General features: G+C 42.9%; 2 protein-coding genes across 6 annotated transcripts in view; one reads left to right on the plus strand and one right to left on the minus strand.

The window, feature by feature from the left end:
- pik3c2a (phosphatidylinositol-4-phosphate 3-kinase, catalytic subunit type 2 alpha) overlaps nt 1-12,945 on the minus strand; it is a 96,220-nt gene extending 83,275 nt beyond the window's left edge. Inside the window, 2 exon segments of the mRNA XM_061720824.1 lie at nt 3,218-4,372; nt 12,751-12,945. Of these exon segments, the coding sequence (XP_061576808.1) occupies nt 3,218-4,306 (1,089 nt within the window). The 5' untranslated portion in view covers nt 4,307-4,372; nt 12,751-12,945.
- A 7,541-nt stretch (nt 12,946-20,486) lies between these two features.
- The window catches only part of LOC133444563 (nucleobindin-2-like), a 51,668-nt gene continuing 45,370 nt past the window's right edge, over nt 20,487-26,784 (plus strand). For 3 of the 5 annotated variants that reach the window (XM_061722405.1, XM_061722403.1, XM_061722404.1), the window contains exons 1-3: nt 22,546-22,731; nt 24,199-24,306; nt 24,384-24,516. In XM_061722405.1, the coding sequence (XP_061578389.1) occupies nt 22,588-22,731; nt 24,199-24,306; nt 24,384-24,516 (385 nt within the window). In that variant the 5' untranslated portion in view covers nt 22,546-22,587. Of the gene's footprint in view, nt 20,591-22,545; nt 22,732-24,198; nt 24,307-24,383; nt 24,517-26,784 lie in introns of those variants that run through there. The other 2 variants (XM_061722401.1, XM_061722402.1) reach the window with 2 other exon arrangements.

Genomic DNA, 26,784 nt, shown 5'->3' on the forward strand with positions numbered 1-26,784 from the left:
AGAAAGAAAGAAAGAAAGAAAGAAAGAAAGAAAGAAAGAAAGAAAGAAAGAAAGAAAGAAAGAAAGATAAATTCCCATTGATACGGGTTTGTGTAACAAACATGGAGGATCCGAGTCATTCCAGTTTTCCAGTACAGGTGTAACTCATTTAATTGGTTTTTATCAATTCAATTTAATTGGCGTAGTTTAGTATTTAGTATCTTTTAGAGCAGTGTTTTGGCTCCAAAGACTGAATGTGGTGATAGATTTATAGTTACAAAGGTGGAGTTGAATTGGTATTTTTTTATCGTCATTTTTATCGTTATCGGGATAAATGCCAGAAATTATCGTGATAAATGTTTTAGTCCATACCGCCCATCCCTAGTTCCTGCTCATAGCAACACGGAGACCATGACGGAGTCTCTGAGAGCAGAGCTCCGATTACACAACACCCCCCGACCAGATCAAGCCTGCAGCCCCAGACCCGGCGGGGGGGCCAGCTGGATCCCTGGCCGTCGTCACGACGACAGACGCGACCGCGGCGACGGGCGTAAACACAACAAGCAGGAAGTGGGCGGGGCCTAATGTGGAGCAGAAGTGCTCCCTGGGACTCGGAGGCCGGCCGGGTTCTGATCCAGCCTGGAGGAGGAGGCCGGCCTCTCCGTGATCCCCCCCCTCGGCCCGCGGCGGCGTGGCCTCGGCTCGGCCTCGGCTCGGCGCCGCCAGCCAGCAGCAGATGGTGGTTCAGTGTGAGTGGAAACATCACGTGGTTCCGGCCCGCGGCACCGACCCAGATGGAGCTCTGGAGGCTCCGTCTCACATGATCCGTTAACCACAGCGGAGGCTGAAGCGGCGCGGAGCGGCCGCCACCAGACGCCTAATTACAGGCAGCAGAAGAAGAAGAAGAAGAGCGGAGCTCTGAGGTCACGGAGGGACACGGATCATCTTAATGCTGGAACCTGAAACTGTGGCGTCATCTATAAATATAAAAGTTACCAGGAAGGAGGAACCACGGTCACTATGGGAACATCATCATCATCATCACCATCATCATCATCATCATCATCATCACTGATGAGCTGATCATCATCATCATCATCACTGATCACCATCATCATCATCTTCATCATCATCATTCATCTTAGCTCCCTCCCCTTACCCCCCTAGGCTGCACTTGTAAATAAAAAATTTGTTCTTAATTTGCTTGCCTGGTTAAATAAAGGTTAAATAAAATTAAAAAAAAATAAAATCATCATCATCATCATCATCATCATCATCATCTTCATCACAGATGAGCTGATAATTAGTGATGCACCGATTGTTCGGTAACCGAAATTATTCGCTCGAAAATGGCAAAAAAAAACACTTGGTGTTCGGTGGAATAAGTGGGAAAAAAAACGAACAATTAATAACGGCGTTGTAAAATAAGGAAATAGACTGGCCGCTCCGTCCGTAACGTTGCGCACTACATAAATCGTTGGCCAACCAAAAAGTAACCACATAAGAATTTGACCTAACATTCACCAGGAGGTGGAACCAAAACAACTTAATGCTGGGAAATTAAAACATGTTCATTTTTTTATGTTCAATAAATATTTTCTACCTTGTAATTTTGTAAAAGATTTTTTTTCCTTGAAAAGCATGCCTAAATCAAATGTATTTGATAAATGTAATGGTGAAAAAATTGGCAAAATAAATGAAAAACCGCTGAAGAACCATGTTCGGTATTGTTCGGTATTCGGTGTTTATTATTATTTTCGGTTTCGGCCACAAATTTTCATTTCGGTGCATCACTAGAAAATATATCGATATATATTAAAATCTCGATATATCGCCCAGCCCTGGCTGATCATCATCATCATCATCATCATCATCATCATCACTGATCACCACAGCTAGCACTGTAGCTAAACTCAAGTCACTTTAGATACAATCCATACTGCTTTTAAATGCTGCTTAATCTATTTTTCTACTGTGTGTGTTTTATGTTTGTTTCCTTGTTTGATTGAATTGTTTTTATATTTTCTGTGGGAACTGCGGGTGGAAACTAGCATTTCTGCTAAAACCCGGTGTATTCACTGCTTAACGTAGTGTACATTAATACGCATTGTCCCGTCTAATTAAACTTTGATTTGATTTGAACCGGTCCACCACCGTCGACTCGTGCCTGGATCAGACCCGGACCGGTTCCGAGTAGGGCTGAACGATTTTTGAAAATAATCTAATTGTGATTTTTTTCCTCAATATTGCGATTTAATATGCGATTATTTTTTTCAAGGTCCTGTTCTCATGTATTTTTCAACTACACAAGCAATAAATCAGTTTTATAATAAACAATGCCAGATTTATTCAAAGCAGATTACAACAATAAAGAAAACAAATCTGTGGCTTTACCTCTTTAACACGTCTACACACGTCTGTACACAAGTGTTATGGGTCGTTCTCTCTGAACCCAATCACACGACACCAAACCGGGTTAAACTTTAGACAAAACGAGGCGTAGTTTAATAGAAAAACACAGAAAAACTCCCACAGGGAACAAAAAACCTTCCCCACAGGGAATTCAGAACTTCTTCACAAATAACTAAAAAATCACAGAAAAAAACCCACCAGCAAACTAACAAACAAACCAACAAAGCTCAGAGTTAACAAAACGAACCAGCAATGAACAACTGGCAGCCCCGCTGTTTAACCTTTAACCTTTAACCTCTCCTCCTGATGAGCTGACGGGCTGCAGGTGGTTTAAGGCTGATTTATGGTTCCGCGTTACACCAACGCAGAGCCTACGCCGTGGGGTACGCGGTACACGCACCGTACGACGAGCGTCGCCGCGTAACATACGGCGTGCCCTACGCCGTAGGTTCTGCGTCGATTTAACGCGGAACCATAAATCTGGCTTCACAGCGCGACTTCAGTGTCCGCCGGCGCCCGGCTCGTGCTCGGCGCCGCGCCGACTCCGCGCTCATATATTTAATAAATTTATAAAGCCCATATATTTATAAAGCCCCACCTGGCCGAGCCCTAACACTGAGGCCATGGTAGATTTAGGTTACACGCGGACACGCGGCACTGTTGACTTTTTTTCCCCACCAGCAACGTGACCAGATCACGTGACGGGTCAAATCGCAGCCTTTGCGGTTAGAAAATCTCGTTTTATCACATTGCGATATTATCGCAAATGCAATTAATCGTTCAGCCCTAGTTCCGAGCCTCCAGAACCCGGCGACCCCCCCCTTACCTGTTTGGGTTTGTGCGGGGAGGAGGTCCCGGGGATGTTGAGGGAGTGGCTCCGGGTCACCGCCGCCCCGGTCGACGCCCGGCGCTGCTTGGAGCGGTCCGAGAGGGTGGGGGGGGTGCTGGTCCCGCTGGTCCCGCCGGTCCCTTCGGTCTCCAGAACCGCGTCCCAGGGATCCCCGGCGGGAACCCCGGCGGGAACCCCGGCCCCCGCCGCCGGGGCGGCGGGGGCCGCCTCCTCCTCGGCCTTGCGCCGGGTCAGCGGGTCCAGGTCCAGCCAGTCGAAGCAGCTGATGTGGGCCGGCTCCGGCGCCGGCGCCGCCTGGGGGGGCGGGTTGGGCGCCAGCGAGGCGGCGGCCCCCGGGGGGTCCGGGTCGGCCGCCCGCCCGTTCCTCAGGTACTCCGAGGTGCTGGCGATCTTGCTGAGCAGCCGGGCCATGGCCGGGTCCACGGGCGGCGCCGGGAACGCCATGGCGGCGACGGCGGCGGGCTGGAACGCCAGGAAGGGCGGCGCCGGCGCCAGGAAGGGCGACAGGCCCGGCGTGAAGCCGTTGAAGGCGCCGGGTTTGGGGAACGGCGCCGAGGGGAAGAGCGGGCCGGTGGGCGTGCCGGGGCCCGGCGGCGTGGCCAGAACCGGGGTCCAGGGGGGGGCGTGGCCTCCGTGGAAGGAGGGGGCGTGGCCTCCGTGGCCGCCGGGGTAGGAGGCGCTGAGGTTGACGCCCAGCAGGGAGGACGGGCGCGCGGCCCGGCTCTCCGACCCAAAGTCCTCGTCCAGCAGCAGCTTCTCCAGCTCCGCCGTCGTCAGCTTGTCCACGTCGATGTCCCGGAACCGGGCCGGCTGGGCCCGCCGCCCGGCCTCGGGGAACACGATCAGGTCCCTGTCGGGCTTGAGGGGGGCCGGCGCCGCCCGGGGCCCGGCCGTGGCGACGGGTTGGGTCAGCCGGGGCGACGGCGGCACAACGACCCGTTTCTCCCGCTGTAGCCGGGCCAGAGCCTCCTCCTCCATGCGGAGCGCCTCCTCTTTACCCACAATCCCCCTGGGGGCCCCCGGGGGGCCGTCCCGCTGGAACCCGGTCCCAGAGATCTGGGCCATGGGTCAGGCGGAGCGGGCCATGAGAGGGAACGGGGGAATCACAAGGTCCGATGAGGCGGCAGAATCCTGCAGAGACCAGAGGGAACAGAAGAGATTAAAGAGGAGAACAGATCCAGGGCTGCAACTAACGACTATTTTAATAGTCGACTAGTCACCGACTATTGAAACGATTAGTCGACTAATCGGATAATTAGTGATTTTTTCTTAAATTTAGTACGTCGCTTTAATTATGTGGCAAATGATAATAAACACATTGTGATAAAGATATTGTGATAAAGTCTTTTATTTTCTGTAATGCAAAAATGTCATACATTCTGGATTCATTACAATTAACTGAAATATCGCAAGCCTTTTATTATTTTAATATTGCTGATCATGGTTTACAGTTTAAGAAAACTCAAATATCCTATCTAAAAAAATTAGAATATTCTGGGAATCTTAATCTTAAACTGTAAACCATAATCAGCCATATTAAAATAATAAAAGGCTTGCAATATTTCAGTTGATTTGTAATGAATCCAGAATGTATGACATTTTTGTTGTTTTAATTGCATTACAGAAAATAAAGAACTTTATCACAATATTCTAATTTTCTGAGACAGTCCTGTAGATATTTTATTAAACTTTGCTGCTGTTCATACAAAAAATTAATAAAATGTCCTATTTAAAACCAAGGACAAGCACAGTGATCAGTCAGACATAAATCCATGAATAAATAAACCTCTGTCCATTATTTTTCATTTTTTAAGAACAAGCAAATGTGTTATATAAAAAATAAAATAAAACGTCTCATATTTTTTTCTGTATCAAGTGGGTGAAATGGGTTCTGGATGGCAGGACGTTCTCTGGGTTGAACTGGTGTATCAATTGTTGAAACTCGTCACCCAGACCCGACGTGCTTTCACAATTTTGTGCATTGTCGAAAAATTCTGTCGATTTTTGTCGACAATGTCGACGAATCGTTGCAGCCCTTAACAGAACCAGGGGGAACCGGTTCTGCCTAGAGACCCGGTTCTGGTAAGCCACAGTAACCATGGAGACCCGATTCTGCCGGGCCGCAGCAGCTCACATCAATGCTCTGGGCGCTGATTGATTGATTATTGATCAGCTGTCATCCCTGTTGGTGGTCCAGCCGGGTCAAACAACTGGGACTGGCGAGTTACAGGGAACTAGGAGAGTTACAGAGTTACAGGGAACTAGGAGAGTTACAGGGAACTAGGAGAGTTACAGGAAACTAGGAGAGTTACAGAGTTACAGGGAACTAGGAGAGTTACAGGAAACTAGGAGAGTTACAGAGTTACAGGGAACTAGGAAAGTTACAGGAAACTAGGAGAGTTACAGAGTTACAGGGAACTAGGAAAGTTACAGAGTTACAGGGAACTAGGAGAGTTACAGGAAACTAGGAGAGTTACAGAGTTACAGGGAACTAGGAGAGTTACAGGAAACTAGGAGAGTTACAGAGTTACAGGGAACTAGGAGAGTTACAGGAAACTAGGAGAGTTACAGAGTTACAGGGAACTAGGCGAGTTACAGGAAACTAGGAGAGTTACAGAGTTACAGGGAACTAGGAAAGTTACAGAGTTACAGGGAACTAGGAAAGTTACAGAGTTACAGGGAACTAGGAAAGTTACAGAGTTACAGGGAACTAGGAAAGTTACAGAGTTACAGGGAACTAGGAGAGTTACAGAGTTACAGGGAACTAGGAGAGTTACAGGGAACTAGGAGAGTAAAGCCTGGGATATACTTGCAGTTCAGACCGCGTTCATTTGACGCGTCGACGTGCACGTTCTCAAAGACACTGGACACTAGAGATGCACCGATCGATCGGCCCCTGATCGGGATCGGGCCGATAGTGGCCCTATCGGTTTTGATCGGAGTTCGGAAAATAATAATTCAGAGCGGTCGATCTGATGACGTTTACAACAACAACCCGCCGCCCGCGCGGGCGTTCCTGCATCTCAGACCGAGCGGTCCTAAGGAGGCATCGGACTCGCCGGTGCGGGAGTTTTACAACGTCTGAAAAGGACAACAAATTTACAGTTTGCAAAGTGTGTCCAAAGGAGATACCATGAGGAGGAATGTTACACAAGAATTTCAACACAACGAAGCTGATTAGACATTTGAAAGTTCTTCACACGGAGTATATTGAGTTTTCAAAGTTGGCTGCTGCCAAGGCGGAGAAAAAAAGGAGCGCGCAGCAACGGCACTAACTCAGCTGTAACAGAGACTTATAAACAACAGGAAGAATAATAAAGAACTACATCGTAAGGTAATTAATTCATATGCTTTGCTCATCAGCCGCTTTCAGTTGTAGAAGAGATCGGGTTTAAACACGTTTGCAGCTTGGATCCGCGGTACGCGCTGCCGCGTCATAAATATTTCACTGATGAAATCCTGTCGGAGTTTTACCAGAGCCTACGCCGTTGCCGTGACGCCGTCGTGAATCCTTCGGACTTCTCCGTCACTCCATTTCGCCGCGGTGCAGTACCCCCCCAGAACGCTAGTTGATACTTTGTTTTTGCCTTTAAATATGTTTAAAGGTATGAAAACATTAAAGTGTTAGGTTATAATTGCATAAATTGTCTATATTTCATTACTTTATATACTGTATACTGTCTACTGTCTATATACATTTGCAAAAAAATGCTAAAAACCAAATGATCAAAAATTAAAAACCAAAATAGACCGAAAATGGAACAAATAAAAACTGAATGTGGGAAAATATAAAACCGATTTCATCCGTCTCTGTTTCCTCCCTGGATCTGTTTGGTAATTCTGACCCACATGATGTTTGGGTTTCAGTTCTATCAGCATTCTGGGAGCTGATTGGTCCTTACAGCATCATTAGCTGCAATACTTGCTGTTGAATCTCAATATAATACTAGTATTAATATGTTGCAGAACTACAGTCATATCATTCATGCAACAGCTGAAAAAACTGTTTTAATAACACTAACCCAAATCAATATCAGAATCGAATTGAATCAAATCTTGATAATCGATTCTGAATCTTAAGAATCGGAATCGATTCTTGACATTTGAATCGATCCCCAGCCCTACTCTCTCTAGAGCTCACGCTGAGACCGACTGCAGTAACATTTAGTTCCCCGTCTAAAAGGGAACCGGGGAAAAGCTCAAAGCTGCAGACGAGGAGCTGCTTCCTGATTCTGCAGAGAAACTGCAGATGATTAACTCCAAACTCCAACCCCAACCGGAACTGGACCGGAACCACAGGAACTGGACCGGAACCACAGGAACTGGACCGGAACCACAGGAACTGGACCGGAACCACAGGAACTGGACCGGAACCACAGGAACTGGACCGGAACCAAAGGAACTGCACCGGGTTATCGATGATGGAACCGGGTTATTGCTGATGGAACCGGGTTATTGATTATTCTCTCGATGCGTTTTCACTTAAGTGTAAAGAATCTTTCTGATTGCAGAACTTTGAACTCTACAATAAGACTCCAATTAGGTTTTAAACCCATTTTAAATTGGGTAGCTGCTTCTCAAACACCCTTGCTGATGTCTTTCCCAACGAGGATCCGCTCGTGTCGGTCCAGGTTGTTTTTATCCGAGACAATCCTACATTTTATTTTATCTAAAAAACTTTGGATCATAAAATGCTTTACTAACTTTTGCACAAGTACTTTAATGACTGACTTTACTTTAACTCTATAAAACACTGCAAACTTTGTACACGTTTCTACCTTCAGTAAAACGACGCGGTTTGTTCTCAGCGACACACGTGACCGTTATTATGAACATAATAATTCTGTATATTTAAATAAACCTACCAATAAGATACTTAAGATTTATACTTATTCCTGAGAAACACCAGAATAACTTAAACTAAAGTGACCGAACGGAGCAAAAGTGCAGATGTGAGAAACGGCAGCTGATCAAAGTGCAGCTCATCATCTGCAAAAGGAAAATATGTAACAAGTCATAAAGAAGTTAAAGATCTGAGACTCAATAAAACCAGTCTTCTGTTCTGAACATCAACCTGCACCTGCACCTTGGCTCGTAAACAAATAAAATCACAATTTGAGTTTTCTTCTGCACATTTTCACGTTTTTAAATCGAGAAGTTCTTAGTGAGAGACTCAGCAGATTAATCATCTCTAAACATTAATCCCAGCTGCAGAGTAGCAGAGGCTGCAGGTTAAAGGGCAGGGGGCGGGGCCAGGACCCGGAACGACCAGCAGTTTCAACTACGCCCAGTTAGGTTTGGTGGAAGTGAAGAAAATATCAAAAGACAAGAAAACGATGTTAAAATAAGCTCCATCTTGATATATAACTACATTAAAAACTATATTCCTGCATGAAAACATCTTAAAATGACCTTCCACGAAACAATAATGAGGTTATTACCAGGGCTGCACATAAGTGGGCCGCCAGAGCGCATGCGCCGTCAAAATCCACAGTGCGCTGTCAATCTTGTGCTGCGAAGCACTTTTGCGTACCAACAGCTGGGGCTCATATTGTTGGTTGTGGCCAGACCAGAATACTAATTAGGGCTGTTCGATTTTGCCCAAAAATAAAATCTCGATTTTTTTCTCTCAAAATCCGATTTTCGATTACGATTACGATTATTTTGTGAATTGACAAAAGGCAAAGAAATGATTTCAAATATGCTGTTTTTTTATTGAACATTTGCCCCATTGGGCTTTAAGTGCAATGGGGTTTTATCTCTGGAAAAAAAAAAATCAGCAAATCAGCACTTGCAAACATACAGTAAGTTATATTTCCAATTAAATAAAACAAGACATTTTCTAATTAAACTAAACTGGGTCTTTGCATGCTAAATAATAATGCAACCCATGAAGGAGGTAGAGGTGTGTAATGTCAGTCATTACATTTGCTATTCACATTTGCAAGTTTTTTGCAAGGAACACGAGCCGGTCTACGGCATCTGGCTTGAGGGATGCCCGGTGGCATGTTAGTGTATCACCATGGTTACAACGCCCCCTCCTACACTAAAGAGCCTCTCCGATGGGGCACTTGTTGCAGGTATTGAGAGGTATTTCCATCAATCATTAATATGGTATCAATCATTAATATGTTTGCAGACAAGGTAAAAAAAAAAAAAAAAAAAAAAAAAAAATTGTTTTTTTTTTTTTAAAATCGATTTTACGATTTTCACGTTTTAACATCGTTCTAATTACATAATCGCGATTACGATTTAAAATCGATTAATCGAACAGCCCTAATACTAATATTAAAAATCTATTGGGAGAGCTTTTCCCCAGAACTGCCACTCAAAGTTGGTACTGGCCAATCACAGCGCGTCCTTACTCCCCCTCCATGCTCGTTGGGCAGGAAGAGAGGTAAGGATCAGCTTTACTGAACAAACCCTGACACGTCTCGTCAAAATGTCCAAGAAGCAAGCGCCATTAAGTAATTATTTTGGCGTTCCACCGCCACCAACTACAAAGAGACGCCAAACTGAACCACTACCCGAATCGAACAGAAAACGTGTGTTCGCCGAGAAGTGGCTGCATGATGTTACGCGGCGATGCGTACCGTACGTTCGCGCTCCCGCGTATCCTACCCCGTAAGCTCTGCGTTGGTGCAACGCAGAACCATAAATCAGCCAGTGTCCGTCACTGCGTGCAGCAGTTACCTGCACCAGCAAGACGCTGCTCTCTGATTATGGCTCAAAGTTTATGAAAACCCCAAATAAAAAATAAATTAGAGAATATTTTATGAAATCAATAAACAATTCCATCATCAAAATTATAACAAATAAAAAGTTCAACATATCTTGCTTTGCATGTAATAAGACTAGGTAATATATTAGTTTCACCTTTTAAGTTGAATTATTGAAATAGATTAACTTTTACACCATATTCTAGTTGAATTATTGAAATAAATGAACTTTTACACCATATTCTAGTTGAATTATTGAAATAAATTAACTTTTACACCATATTCTAGTTGAATTATTGAAATAAGTAAACTTTTACACCAAATTCTAGTTGAATTATTGAAATAAGTAAACTTTTACACCAAATTCTAGTTGAATTATTGAAATAAGTTAACTTTTACACCATATTCTAGTTGAATTATTGAAATAAATGAACTTTTACACCATATTGTAGTTGAATTATTGAAATAAATGAACTTTTACACCATATTCTAGTTGAATTATTGAAATAAATTAACTTTTACACCATATTCTACACCTTGGCTGATGTGGACATACAGAGCATAGCTCCTAGCTATTTCAGCTGCTATATGGTTGGCTGTCTGTACAGTCATGCAAGTTCAATGCTATTAAAGAACACGTTTTTTCATATAAAATAAACAATTTTATGCAGTTTAGAAGTTTTGGGGCTTTTTTTTGGCTCCTGCGCTGCTGAAATCGGGGCGTCCTTTATTTCTATTTCTGAAAGTTGGCAACCCTAGGTGCAAAATATGCTTTTATACTGACTCTACAGACTAACACGCACCATAATTTGTTATTTCATCTTTATAAGTGAATAAATATCGTTTTGCCTATAACTTATTCCTGCATCCCTCTTTTATCGATCCGGCGAGACGGGTCACCGCGTTCTTGGAGCCCCAAGTCACATATCCAGGGGCTCCTCTGAGCACCAGACCAAAATAATTATGTGCAGCCCTGGTTATGACGCATTCTTTTACCCCTCGTTGGTGTGAAATGCATGCTGGGATACTCTTGTCTTCACTGAAAGCGTCCTCAATAAAAGTGAGCGGAGTCGGGACACACCTGACCACAGCTTTAGAAGTGCGGCCGATGACGTCACACGGGATGTTGGGAAACTTCCCTAAAATCTTTTTTGAAAACCAGCAGATTTCCCTCAAGTGTGCTGTGATTGGTCCCTTTCCTGGAGCCTGGCGGGTGGGCGGGGCTAACGGCAGGGTGGCCACCCGTACCTTGAAATACGGAATTGTTACGTAATTGGGAATTATAAGTTGCGTATTGAACCAATAGAGAACGCAGTTGATTCTGTATTTCACAATTGTCCCATGCACGTCTGTCACACTCGCACACACATGAACAACCAACTAACAATAATGAACAAAATAAAGGACAGGATATATTAAAGACAGCAACATATGTTGGTTCGCTCTCTGTTATTTATTGACGTCATAATATACAGGTCAAGGTTGGAAAATTTGAATATAATGCAAAAGGTGCTTAATGCTTAAGGTGAAACAAATATATTATTTCCCACTACATGAAAAGTGAGATATTTCAAGCCTTTATTTGTTATAATTTTGATTATGGCTCACAGTTTATGAAAACCCCAAATAAAAAAATCTAAAAAAAAAAATGCTTTGCATGTAATGAGACTAGGTAATATATAAGTTTCACCTTTTGTTGAATATAAATTAACTTTTACACCATATTCTAATTTTCCGACCTTCACCTCAGAGGTGTCAAAAGTATTCACATTGATTACTGTGAATACAGTAATCAATGGATTACTGTATTCACTGCTATGTCATTCCTGCAGTATTTCTGCAGGTGTTTTGGTCAGTGCTATTATTTGTAATATATTATATTATTTGTAATCAGCACAAATTATCTGTCTCCATATGATAAAATCCACCATCCCCCCTGATTTATTTTTTACAACTCGAGTACTGCCTATAAGTATTGTAACGGTGCAAAAAGTCAAACTTCAGAGGCATGTTATCTCTGCATTTAACCCATTTTCTAGTCGAACTAGTAGCAGTTAAGTTGAATTAACTTTCTTTTTTTTTTTTAATTAACTTTTACACCATATTCTTCACCTGTAGCTATATTCTTCATCTGGGCTGATGTAGACGTACGTAGAATAGGATATTTCAGTTGTATGGTTGGCTGTCTTTACAGTCATGCAAATTAAATGCTATTAAAGCACTTTAAACTTTAAATCAAAGCATTTAGTTTTTTCATATAAAATAAATACATTTCTATGCAGTTTAGAAGTTTTGGGGATGTCCCTTTTTTTGGTGCCTGCGCTGCAGAAATGAGGCGTCTCTTATTTCTATGATGAAAGGCGTTAGTGATATCAATCAATACCTGCAATTATCGAACTGATCAGGTCTGATCAGGTCTGTGACGTCACGGACGCTCACCTGACACCACCCGCGGTGACGTCACCGGTATTGTTGTTTTTAATAATAAAGGTTCGGCTCACAAACCAAGTCCAGCCCGGTACCGGTACCGGTACCAGTACCGGCCCGGACCGGTCCGGTCCGGCGGTACCGGCCCGGGTCGGTTCCGGTCGGTTGCGGTCCAAACGGCCGGTCCTGAAAACTCAACAGAAACTTTCCAACTTGTGGCTCCGCTGGAGCTAATAACCCGCTACAGCCGAACCGGCACCAGAACCGGTACCAGAACCCGGACCTGCTGCAGGTTCGGAACAAACCAGCAGGCTCGGTTCCGAGCCCGAACCCGTCCTCTCCCGTCCCGCGGACTTTACTTACTGAAGAGTTTGGAAGTGTCCCGGGTTCGGTTCGGTCCCGGTCCAGAACCACAGCCAGTCCCGCCGCGGAGGGCACGGTCGGAGCCGGTCGGAACCGGCGGGGCCGGTCCGGTCCAGACCGAACTTTCCCTGAGTTCGGGGAGTTTGAGCTGGTTGAGTCGGAGCCGCCGCTGCTGCAGCCGCTGGTTCCGACGGAGACGGAGACGTCAGTTCCTGCTGGAGGAGGGAGTTGATGGAGGGGAGGGTTAGGGGCCCCTGGAGACCCCTGGAGGACCCGGGGGGAACTGCAGGGAGAGGAGGGAAAGGGGTGTCAATACCCGATTCGAGTCACACATGCGCAGTCGCTTGGACAAACTACAGTTACGTTGCCAGACTTGATAGACACGATCTAAACACACACTTGTTTTGATATACACTACTCACAATAAGTTAGGGATATTATTATTTACATGATTGCTTTTCCTATTTGGTCTGAATTTTCAGATTCAGATTCACATTGCGTTTATTTGCCATTTGTGTAACACACATAGGAAATTGTCACGTTGGTAACAGTGTGCCTACTCAGTATTCTTTTCACATGTAAATAAATAAAACACAGACACAAACACCGTAGTGAGGAATAAGCAAAAATAAAGTGCAGGCATATACATTAAATAAATTATAGTCCAGTTATGATGATGATGATTATTATTATTATTATTATTATTATGTATTTTTTGTCATCATTGATGACATCATTGTGTGTGTGTGTGTGTGTGTGTGTGTGTGTATATATATATGTATATATATATATATATATATATATATATATATATACATATATATATATATATATATATATATATATATATATATATATATATATATATATATATTTTTTTTTTTTTTTTATATATTGTTGCCAACTCCTTGAAAAATAAATAAGGTACACCTCATCACATCAACCCAATTACCTTCACCCTTCCTGGCGTGTTGAATTTTTTTAGCCCCTTTTTTTGTGAGTGAAACGATTTTTTAACTATTTGGCTCGAACCTGAATTGAATTAGATGCATATTTTTGAATGCCATGAACACAAGGAAAACAAATTATCTAGCAATTCACTTTAATACAAAATAACAAAATGAACTGAATAAAATAAGTATCTTTCTAAAACAGAAACCTGTCCTGCTTAACTTAAAATTGTATACATTAATATAAAACAATAGAAAGAAAGCAGAACATCCATTCTGTAATAGTGCAATAACAAAAGTGCAAACAGAAAGTCTGTAGAAAACTTGTAAACATATTTGTGCCTCAAAGGCCATGACTGTAGCTACAGCTGTAATAAAACAGAAAAAAATTACTTATGAACTCAACAGCTCAATGCCATTTTCCATTGGGATTTTAGAACTATTTTTTTTGGGCTTCATTACCCAGTGGGGGACGGGGTGGTGATCTCGTGGCCCTTGGGGTTGGGGGTCGGCTTGGGGTGTCTGGGGCGCGGGCCTCTGGTGGCCCCTGGGGGGGGGGGGGGGGGGGGGGGGGGGGGCTGGTCCTGGGTGCCTATGGGGGGGTTACCTCATGGCAGTGGGGGGGTGGCTGGGGGGGGCTCGGGCGGGGGGCGGTGGCTAGGGCGTCTCCGGTTTTCCCGGGGAGGGCTGGGCCGTGGGCGTGGGAGTCCCGCTCGGAGGGCCCGGCCCTGCCTGGGTGGGGGGTGGCTGTCTGCACTGGAGGGGCATTGCTGCCTTGGTGCTCCGTCGCTGGGCGGGGGCCGCATGCCCCTGCGTCTGTGGGGACTCCGTGACCTTTGGGGTCGCCGCCGGGGTGGCCCTGGGGGGGGTGGGTCCGGGGATCGGGCCTCCCCTTGCCGGGGGGTGCGCGGGCGGGCGCGGCGGCAGGGTGGCACCATTCCCAGGTGTCTATTGGCACTTTTCCACTAGTATCAGTTCAGCCCGGCACGGCTCGGCGCGGCTTTACACGGTTCCACACATGTGTTTTCGCACTGCCAGGGGAGAAGCGGGCAGGTTTGGGTGAAGCTGCTGTGACGTACTCGATTGCGCAACCGCTTTGTTCATGTCGCCGCTGATGAGAAATCAGCTGGAGCCGGGAGCGGCTGAGAGTAAAACAGCCCATCTACATCGCTTTTTTAATTTTTTCTCGACAGCCACCAGGTTTATGAACATCTGCACCTCAGAGTTGGATCACCAAACAGACGTTTTGCGCTTTATAATAAAATCGCCGCGAGTCCCCTCGCGCTGACTCCATGGATCGGCTGACTCCCGCTTCCTGATTCAAACGTCTGCCGGCCCCGCCCCCCGACCAATCAGAGGCGTGGAGGGTGGTGACGTCCCCGCCCCCCGACCAATCGGTGGCGAGGAGGTGGTGACGTCAGAAATAGTCCCTGCTCAGACCGCTTTCAGAACCTCACTGAAATGGTTACAGAAAAAGGTACCGGCTTGGAGCGGCTCTACTCGTCTCAGCCCTAGTGCGAAAGCGCAAAACGGGTAGAACCGAGCTAAACTGATACTAATGCAAAAGCGCCATATGTCTTATGTTGTCAGTATGAATGGGGGGATGTTGGACCGGTTCCCCCACCGTCTGGGGGCTCCGGTGGCGCCGGGGGCGCCCGTGGAGGTACAGTGGTGCCCTGGCCCGGCTCGGAGGGCCGGCCCCCGTCAATTGGATGCCCGGTGGGGGAGCGTGGGCGTCCTTCCAGGGCCGGCTCTGCTGGTCCTGCCAGGGGCGGGAGGGGGTCCCACATCACCCGCGTTCCCTCGCCAGCATGGGATAGGTGGGTCGTGATGCCCGGGCCTGGCGGGGCTCGCCGCGCAGCCTGGGGTGCCTTCTGGCGGTGCTGGACCCCCCCGGGGAGGGGGAAAAGGTGCGTGATTGTGTGTCTGTGTCGGTGAGAATGCGGTATGGAAGGTCCCGTCTCCGGTCCCCCCCGCTGCCTCCGCGGCGGGGCGCCCCTCTGGTCCTGGGGGGCCACTTTCGTGGGGGCGGGTGCTCCTGCCCGCGTCGGCGGCCGGGGCGGCTCTGTCTCTCCGGGCAGGCTGGCCCCTCGCCGGGTGGGGGTCGTTGGCCTGGAGGGTGAGGGCCTCTCTGGCAGTGGGTTTCCTCCCTCCTACTTCTCCCCTCTGTGGGGTTGCTGGTGGCCTGGGTTCCGGGTTCCGGGTTCTTCCTGGTCGGCCCCTGGTCTCGCAGGTGGCCGCTATAGATACACTTCAGGTGGAGCACACACACACACACACACACACACACACACACACACACACACACACACACACACACACACACACACACACACACACACACACACACACACACACACACACACACACACATACATACACATAGCCACATTTGCTTTTTGCTTTGTTTTTTACACACACAGTTACATTTAGCCACACATACATATACACGCTCATACACACACACACACACACACACACACACACACACACACACACACACACACACACACACACACACACACACACACACACACATATAGCCACTCAGTCACATATGTATACATACACATACACAGCCACACAAACATATACATACACACACACATACACACACACACACACACATAGCCACAAAGACATGTACACATACACGCACGCATACACACACACACACACACACACACACACGCATGATCATATACATACACGCACACACACACATAGACATACACACTGGCTTGTTCACCTGCATGCTCGCTCTGTAGTTTTTGGGGTTAGTTAGCGGTGGCTTAGCTCAGACTGTGATTTGGGTTGATTGCTGCTCGTGTTTTGGTCGGCTCTGTGTTGGTTTTGTTGGTTTTGTGTTTTGTTTGTGGTTTTTGTTGCAGATTTCCAGTGCTTGACGTGTGCCTCCGTGTGCCTCCGTGTGTTCCTGCTTTCTGGATTGGCAGTGGATGTCGTCACCCCCCCCCCCAAAAAAAATAAAAAAATCACTGGGTTTATACGTATATATTTATGTATGTATGCGTATGTAGGCGTATATATGTATATCTATTAAATATAGCAATAATGCACATATATATGCCTTTGGTTTTTACCTGTATCAATCATTAATATGTGTGCAGACAAGGTAAAAAAAAGGACTATTTTTTTGACTCTCACAGTAATACAGGACAAAGTGCGTCCCTTTTCAGCTCAATAGGGGACGTGTACATATATATATATATATATATATATATATATATATATATATATATATATATATATATATATATATATATATATATATATATATGCAGTGGCGACTTGTCAATAGGGGGCGCTAGGGCGCCGCCCCCATTAAAATTACAGGAAAAAATATAGACAGTACACATAAAACACGTAATAAAAAGTAATGATCACATCTGTACACTCATAAAATGTGTCTGACTTTTAGCCTTCCCATCCCATACTGGGTTTATTCAGAGTTGTTTTTTGTGCAGACTGAAATACATGGCAGCAGAAAAACTAAATTCGGTTGTTTCATTACAAAATAATAAAAATAAAAAAATGTAAAAAATAATATGTAGTAGTATATGTAGTATATATGTATATGTATATGTAGTATATGTAGTAATAAAAAATAACATAAAAAAATGTATGTTCAAGTAGAGTTTATAGTTGTGTTGTAATCCCCACTCGCCAGTGCGCCCCCCCAAAATTTTTTACTACCAGCCGCCACTGTTTATTTGTTTATTTAAAAGGATCCCCATTAGTCTTCACCATGGGAAGACTATTCTTCCTGGAGTCCACACATAGACATACAAAAGATAATATAAAAGATGATAATATAATAATAATAATATAATAACATGACAATAATAAAGATGACAATAATCCAACTCCAAAAGGGTGAAAAATCTTCACTACAATTCCTGAAATAATAAATTGAACCAAAAATAAAAGATTAAGTAACCAACCATCCACATCCTAAGTAGCATTATTTGCTATATATATATATATATATATATATATATATATATATATATATATATATATATATATATATATATATATATATATATATATATATATATTGTAGCGGCTAAGCCTAAAACTTAAAGCCACTGAAGGGCTGCATAAACAGGCTAAAACAGGCTGCACTGCTGAAACTTTGTGTCTAGTGAAACAAAGGACTTACATCTTCACTTCTTTATTGATGCTTTCTTTATTGATCACCGTTTCAGGATCTTCAATATCGTGCAAGGATCCATTACCAGTGCATGTAAAAGTCCATTTATCTGTGATTTGTTTCACTACTACCATAAACAAACGTGACAGAGCAGAGCGGTCGAAAAACTACCGGTATGCTCCTCCGTCCAGCAACACCTGGTTGAAAGCTCTCACCTATATAACATTTACAACTGAGACAGTGAGGACACCTACTGGCCCAATTTGGTACCTTACTTAGAAATGGCTCCTACAGATATATTTGTAGATATATTTGTAAACAATGCTATTATTTATGTAACAGAAAAAACAATGGGATTATTTATCTGTTTATTTAGTCATCCCTTTTTATTTGGGTTTTCATGCTCTACATTTTGAGTTTTTCATGTGTTTTTTTTGTGTGTGTGTTACTTTATAATATTTTACAGTGTATTATATTTGTCTTACATTGACAAAGATGTGGGAAAATCTAATTAACAAAGTTTTAAAAGAAAGAAAATGTCTTCTGTATGACTTTTAACACTTCTCAGATGGTTCTGCAGGACTTCTGGTCCATTCTGCTTTCTAACGTTGCTTCAGTTCATTAAGGTTTTTGTAAATTGGTTGAAATTTACAAAAACTGTTGGAAAAACATAAACTGGTAAACTGTCCGCGTTTACAGATTACAGATGTGAATTTATTTAACAGAAAAAACAATGGAATTATTTATCTGTTTATCTGCTTATTTAGTCATCCTTTTGGTTTTCTAACAACATTATTACATACGATTTGGGACTGGCCTGAGGTTGTCTGTGTGTTTGTCTTAGGTTTTTTTGTGTTTTTGTTTGTGTGTGTGTGTGTGTGTGTGTGTGTGTGTGTGTGTGTGTGTGTGTGTGTGTGTGTGTGTGTGTGTGTGTGTGTGTGTGTGTTGCTTTTTCCTTTATAAGATTGTACAGTGTATTATACTTTTCTTACATTGGTAAAGTTGTGTGTCTGTGCAATTATTGTGCAATAATCTAATACAGTATACAAAGTTTAAAAACAAAGAAAAAAAGTCTCCTGTATATCTTTACTTTCTCACGTGGTTCTGCAGGACATCTGGCCCATTCTGCTTTCCAACCTTCCAACAAGTTTTTGTAAATTGGTTGAAATTTACAAAAACCGTTGGAAAACCATCGGGGCGTCCGAAATGCCATACTAAACAGTATATACTCAAAAGATATACTTAAGTTCGGCACACTTTGAGTAAATATCAGTAGTATGCATTAATTCAGACGTACTACTCAGAGTCACATGGCACTTCCTGCCGTTGGGAGGGGGAGTTGTTACCATGGTAACAACTCCTGTAACAGCAGCAGTAGCAGCACTGCTCCGCTCTTTCTGGTTTATCCTGGCCGAAACGAGATAACCTTCTACAGTATTATTATATATGAATATTATAATATTAATATTATATAATAATATTATTATACTTATGACATAGCAGCACTTAGCAACCAAACACCGCTGCATTGCATTGTGGAAAGTTTCTGCTTAGCTAGTGTCCATCAATCCATACTAATAAATTTCTCCAGAATGAGTATGGATAGCGCATACTATTGAAGATGGATGATAGAGGGATGATAGAGGAATGATAGAGGGATGATAGATGGATGATAGAGGGATGACAGAGGGATGATAGATGGATGATAGAGGGATGATAGAGGGATGATAGAGGGATGACAGAGGGATGGTAGAGGGATGATAGAGAGATGACATAGGGATGATAGAGGGATGACAGAGGGATTACAGAGGGATGATAGAGGGAAGACAGAGAGATGATAGAGGGATGGATGACGGATGATACAGGGATGATAGAGGGATGATAGAGAGATGATAAAGGGATGGATGAGAGATGATAGAGAAATGACAGAGGGATGACAGAGAGATGATGGAGGGAGCGGGGTTGCAGCCTCGACACACTGGTGTGAAAGTCACTCCCCGGGGAAAGTAAACAGCAGTGAGAGTGAGAGACTCCTTGGAGCCTAAAGGGGGAGGTCATGTGACCGCTGAGCTCTGTTTACAGTCCCACTCAAAGCTTGACCTTTGAACCCTCCTGTTTGCCTTCTCAGAGGTTTTCTTTCATTATTTACTCAGCATTACCCAATTTATTTTAAAATAAAAAGATTTTTGTTAACTAAATAATTTTATGGTGAAAAAAAAGATTGTGATATCCTCATTTTAAGACCTATTATGTTCACGTGATTTGAAAAAAAAATCATGTTTTTGTAGTCATGTTTCTGACTGTAGTTGTAACTTTAAACATTTAATTTTGTGATTAACTCAGTTTTAAATAGTACTGCCCGCCTTCGTCACGGTTTGTACCGTCCTCAGTAGCCGCCTGAGAGTGAAAACGGTGGTTTAATCGCTGGAAGAGGCAGTAAAAGTGAAGTGTGAACGCCACGTACATGTTGCTCCAACGCACCTTAGAGCTGGTGTGTGAGGCTGATGCCGTTTGATTGACAGCCGCGCCGACCAATCAGCTCTCAACGCGACTGGTTTCCACAGAAGCTCTGCCCAATGGGAGGGCCCGGGGGCGGGGCGTTGCCATGGTGACGGCGGTTCCCCCAGCAGGCTGCCTACCTGCGGCTCGCAGACGGATGACAGCTGTAAACACGGCGCCGTGAGGAGGACTGAACTCAGGTAAACGCGGCTTCACGGTACGTTTTATTTCTTTATCCGTGACCTGCAGCTGGTAACTTGGTATGTTTTGGAGACTTTGTCTTCGGTTTATGGAAAAGCACTAAATTAGCCTCATGAAACCACCTGCTCGGTTAGCATATGTGTCTGTTTTCAGGGTTTTAAAGCTCCAAGAGAAAAGCGTTTAAAACCAAAATCCTCGTGTTTTTATCCGCCGAACACGTGTGTTTGGTAAGGAGTTCCTTTGTTTCCTCTCAGATTAGCAATAACCTGCCTAATCCCATCCTGGTTCGGCCCCACGTGGACCCGAGGCTCATGAGGGGTGCTGGTTGAACTGGTTTGATATTGGATATTGGATATTCGACATTAACACCCATAAAACTTGTGATACATACCACTGATTTTGGTCATATTGCTTGTGATGTGTTCATGGTCATCTAGACCATATATCACAAGAGAGTAATTATTATAAAATCATATTATGGGATGATTTAATGTGGTTTTATCCAGGGGTGCAGATCCGATGTCAGGATTGTGATTTTAATTTTTAATTTTAAATTTTTTGCCAACTCATACCATGCCATAAATTGGTAAAGGCTCGCCAAAAAATACTGCACAGGGAATCATTTATTGTGCTTACCTTTCTTGTTTATTTGTCCTAAACAGCCAACAGTGTGTGTCACTGCTTACTTAACTGTTATATTCGTAAATCATAATTTTAAGGGTTTTGGGCATGTAGTGTCTACTCATCTCAAATTCAAATTTTTTTTAAATATTAATTCAGACTAAAAAAAAAATGTATGGAGTAGCAATACTTTCATTCTGTACACCTCAAAACTCACCGTGGATGTATTATTTTTTTAGAAATATATTTTTAATAAATAGTCTACATATGCAACCTTTAAGTCTGAAAATACATTTGTTCAATTTTGAATAATTTAGGTTATTTTTATTGGGGGGGACCATTCATGTTTTTCAGAAATTGGGGGGGACATGTCCCCCCCGGGATCTGCACCCATGGTTTTATCATATTATGGGCTGATTTAATGTGGTTTAATTAATTCAACACCCATAAAACTTGTGATACATACCACCGATTTTGGTCATATTGCTTGTGATGTGTTCATGGTCATCTCTAGACTATATATCACAAGAGAGTAATTATTATAAAATCATATTATGGGCTGATTTAATGAGGTTTAATGAATTCAACACCCATAAACATTTTTTATTTGAACAAACAATACATTTTATTTTATTTTATTTTAGAACTTTGAGACAAAACAGATACATTTTTGCCTTTTTGTATAGAAAGAAAATGTTGATTTTATCATTTATAATCTTCTAATTTTACCAGGAAAAAACTCTGTTTTAGACCTTTTTAAACTTGGAAAACAAACAAATTGTGGCTTTGAAAATTCTACATTGTATTTGAAATTATTTAAATATTATGAATGTATTGGTTTAAAAAGTTTGTAAAATAATCCTTTTATGAACATCATTGGATATTTAAGGTATTTTTCTGAGAGAGAAAACTCAGAAAAATACCTTAAATATCCAATTTCTTAAGCTTTAAAAATGTATGCTCGCTATTAACAGAACGTATGATAATTTGCTTACGCCTGTGACACACTGATAAAACAATGCTGTGTTAAGTGATTAAAAAGTGCTGCACAAGAAGTTTCCTGATTGTCAGCATAAAGCAGAGATCTGCAGAGAAGAGGAAACTTCTTGTTGCTAAACAAGAACAATCTATACCTTTCCCCCTCCCTTTAGGGGCGCAGTCAGCTATGTAATCTAGGGTACACCCAGAGTGAATAAAAGCAAAGGAAGCAGCAGAGACAAATCAGAGTATGTTGGAGATCTTACACGTCTCGACTGCTCTCCTTGCGCAAGTCATTTAACTGTTGTTGTGTCTCTTTTTGTCTCCAGGAAGTTTGATGATACAAATGTTAAGTGCCTAAACCTAACAGAGACACGTCTCCAGATGCATTGACTCTCCTCACAAACGTTGCAGATGGCGAGAAGGAAAACGGCGGCGGCGGCCCGCTGCGGCCTGGTTCTGCTGAGCCTGTGGTTGTGTTCTGGCTCGGTTCCCATCAACGTGGACAAGTCCCCGGACCCGCCGGAGCCGGAGGACCAGGACGCCCCCCGCAGCGCCGTGAGTCTGCAGCAGAGTTCCGAGGAGCGAACAGAACCGGTACCGGGCCGTGACTAGGGCTGGGGATCGATTCAAATGTCAAGAATCGATTCGATTCCGAACCTTAATATTCAGAATCGATTATTATGATTCGATTCGATCTGATTCGATATTGATTTGGCTCAGTGTTATTTAAAATTTTTTTTTTTTTTTTTTAATAATTTTTTTATTGAGATCCATAGCCAAAGTAACAATGGTACATACATCATCATAACTATTTCGAAGAAAAAAAAAACAATAGAAAGATCACTACATTCAGTAACCGTAGTGTACCAAGTATCACTAAAAGAAAATCACAAGTCAAAGATTTTTTTCCCCCTTTTTTTTTAACCCCTCCAACATAGAAACATAAAAATAAAATAAAAATAAATGGATATAAAATTATAGAAGAATAAGAATTAAATAAGCAAAAACAAGAATAGAAAATAAATAAATAAATAAATAAATAAAATATATATAAAAAACAAAAAACAAAAAAAAAACAGCTCACTAAACTATTACTCTAAACACCATAATGCAAATACACACCCACACAGAAATAAAATTGCAAAAAGGAAAGAAAAAGTATATGAAAACACCTGAATGAATGCCAAGCACCTCTAAGTGGGTAACACTTTTAAGTTTGAAACATGGGATATGAAATGTTGCCATCTTTGATAGAACCTTTCAGTACTTTCACGACTAGAGTACCTGATTTTTTCAAGTTTCAGAAAAGATATCATCCTTAAGCCACATAGAAATTGAGGGACTTACAGCAGATTTCCAATGTAACAATAATGTACGCCTTGCTATCAAAGACGTAAAGGCAACAACATCTCTCTGGGCTGAGTTTAAGTTTAAAATGTTTTTTGAGCTGTTGCCTGAATTATATGAAATATAGTGAAATAATAATTTCACAATAATTATTGTGAAATAACTAAGAAATAAATAACTCAAACAGGCCTTTCAATATCCATTTAAAGTGCAAAAAAGAAAAAAATTGCAACAGTTCATGCAGTAAACAAATCATTTTAGCTTATCTAATTTATTCTGTCACCACGCACACATGTTGCCATGACATTTTTTGGCATTTTTCAGAAGTGTCATGACAAACTGTGTGTCCGACTACTGGGATTAAAGTTCACCTGACGAAAATGATGGAAAAAAAATAATATAATAATAATAATATGAAAACTTTAATGTTTTCATATTTTTAAACATATTTAAAGACAGAAACATGGCACTAGTTAGTGTTTGTGTCCAACAATTCCTTTTTTGGGCATAAAAAAAAGACCAAAAGTTGTAATGATTTAAAAAAAAAAAATAAAAAAAAATCGATCTTTAGACATAAGAATCGATTTTTAGGAATTAATATGAGAATCGATTTAGAATCGGAAAATCGATTTTTTTAAACAGGCCTAGCCGTGACCCCGACCTCTGTGTTTCCAGGACACCGGGCTGCACTACGACCGCTACCTCCGGGAGGTGATCGAGTACCTGGAGAAGGACCCGCACTTCCGGGAGAAGCTGAAGAACGCCAACATGGACGACATCAAGGTAAGCGGGTCGCCGGGGCCGTTGTCGACCCGCGCGGCGCTGCTTGACCCGCCTGACCCTCTGCCTCTGCCCCGCAGCAAGGCCGGCTGGCCAAGGAGCTGGACTTCGTCCTGCACAACTTCCGGAGCAAGCTGGACGAGCTGAAGCGGGAGGAGATGGGCCGTCTGCGGATGCTGATCCGGGCCCGGCAGGACGTGCAGGGCGGCACCGGTGAGGCGCCGGGCCAACGACCCGTTAAGATGGGCATACACTGTGCGAATAGAATAGAATAGAAGACTTTATTTATCTCCCAGTCGTGCAGCAGCCAAAACACACACACGCTTTATACAAAAAATGTAAAATAGAAATGACCAATAAATAGTTAAATAATAAAAAGAGCAATATAAAAAGTATGTATGTATGTATGTACAAGAGAGAAAAAAAATAGTAAACACCAAAAAAAATTGATAATATTTACAAAAAATGTACAAATATTTTAAAAAATACTTGAGGTATTTGAGGTATTTACTGGTTATTGCACTTATAAAGAGACAGGTTTATTGCACATGGGTGGCTACAGTTGGTTATTATAGAGTCTGATGGCTGTGGGGATGGAGGACCTTTGGGGCATTCAGCCCCATCTCACACTGCACGACTAGATCGCTGAGTTCAAAAGTTCACAGCCCACGATTTATGGTCTCACACTGTACGACCCGATGCTCGGATGCTCCGTCTGCTCACACTATACGATCATAATCCTCCCGTCGGACTTCTGTGTACTGGAACTCGGGGCAGGGCTGGGCTGTGCCCACCCGATCAAAGGTTATGGGGATCCTTTATTTTTTTATATATATTTAAAAAATCCCCAAATATCTGTACTGTTTCTGATTGGGTGGGCACTGCGCATCAGGAATGGGCGATATTTTACCGTTCACGATAAACCATCAAAAAAATTCCTCACGATAAGAATTTGTATCTCACGGTAAAAACGATAAATTCCCGTTGATGATGTTTTTGTGTAAAGATGATTTATGGTTCTGCGTTAAATCCACGCACAACGTACGTGAAGGAAGGAAGGAAGGAAGGAAGGAAGGAAGGAAGGAAGGAAGGAAGGAAGGAAGGAAGGAAGGAAGGAAGGAAGGAAGGAAGGAAGGAAGGAAGGAAGGAAGGAAGGAAGGAAGGAAGGAAGGAAGGAAGGAAGGAAGGAAGGAAGGAAGGAAGGAAGGAAGGAAGGAAGGAAGGAAGGAAGAAAAGAGGAATGAAGGAAGGAATGAAGGAATGAAGGAAGGAATGAAGGAAGGAATGAAGGAATGAAGGAAGGAAATTAGCCTGAAAGAAAGAAAGAAAGAAAGAAAGAAAGAAAGAAAGAAAGAAAGAAAGAAAGAAAGAAAGAAAGAAAGAAAGAAAGAAAGAAAGAAAGAAAGAAAGAAAGAAAGAAAGAAAGAAAGAAAGATTCCCGTTGATGATGTTTTTGTGTAACAAACATGGCGGATCTGAGAGCGTGATAGATTTATAGTTACAAAGGTGGAGTTGAATTGGTATTTTATTTATCGTCATTTTTATCGTTATCGGGATAAATGCCAGAAATTATGGTGATACATTTTTTAGTCCATACCGCCCATCCCTACTGCGCATCACACAAAACAATGAACGCATACCGCAAAAGTTGTGTCTCAGCGGAGGGAAGTGTTCAGAACAGCACAGAGCACACACTAAAGGCTGATTTATGGTTCCGCGTTACACCAACGCAGAGCCTACGGCGTAGGGTACGCGGCGACCCGCACCGTACGTGGAAATGCAGTCTTTTTTTCTGCTATTAAAACATGATTTGTAATGTGAATTTGCAACACTTAAACTAAAAATAATAGTGTTTGCATGCTCTCTGTAAAAGGATGAGTCCAATCGGGTCGTAGCTGCTTCAACTGTGCGATTCCTTCACGAGGAGCGACCAGGATTTCAAACACGCTTGATTTTCTTGCGACCTCATGATTCGTGATCGGGAGCTCGTCGTGAGGTGTTAATCTATCGTCGTTACCCCACGTTTACTGCACGAGGCACGAGCAACGATTGGGTCAAAATCCGTCCCGATCCAAAAAATAGTCGCACGACTGGAAAATCGGCTCAAAACGAGCCGTTAATCTTACAGTGTGTGCCCGGCTTTACACAACCATGACGCAAGTTCCCTGGCAGGAAGTGACTCGGTGCAAACCTGCCGTCGTTTTTTTTTTGTTTTTTTTAACAATATCTTTATTGATTCTTTTATTCTCACACAGGATATTATTATAAAGGACATTTCACAATAATTTTTGACAGTCTTAACACCCCCCCATCCCAACCCACATCCAAACTGATATTTAGGTTTCCTCCCCTGCATTTTCCTCCCGTAGAATCACCCCTATTTCTCCTTTTTTTTAATGAATTGATTAAACGGTTTCCAGATTTCCTCGTACATCCCGAGTTTGTTTTTTAATGTATATGTTATTCTCTCCGTTGACATAC

The sequence above is a fragment of the Cololabis saira genome, chromosome 5 (assembly GCF_033807715.1).
Source record: "Cololabis saira isolate AMF1-May2022 chromosome 5, fColSai1.1, whole genome shotgun sequence".
NCBI classification, from domain to species: Eukaryota; Metazoa; Chordata; class Actinopteri; order Beloniformes; family Belonidae; genus Cololabis; species Cololabis saira.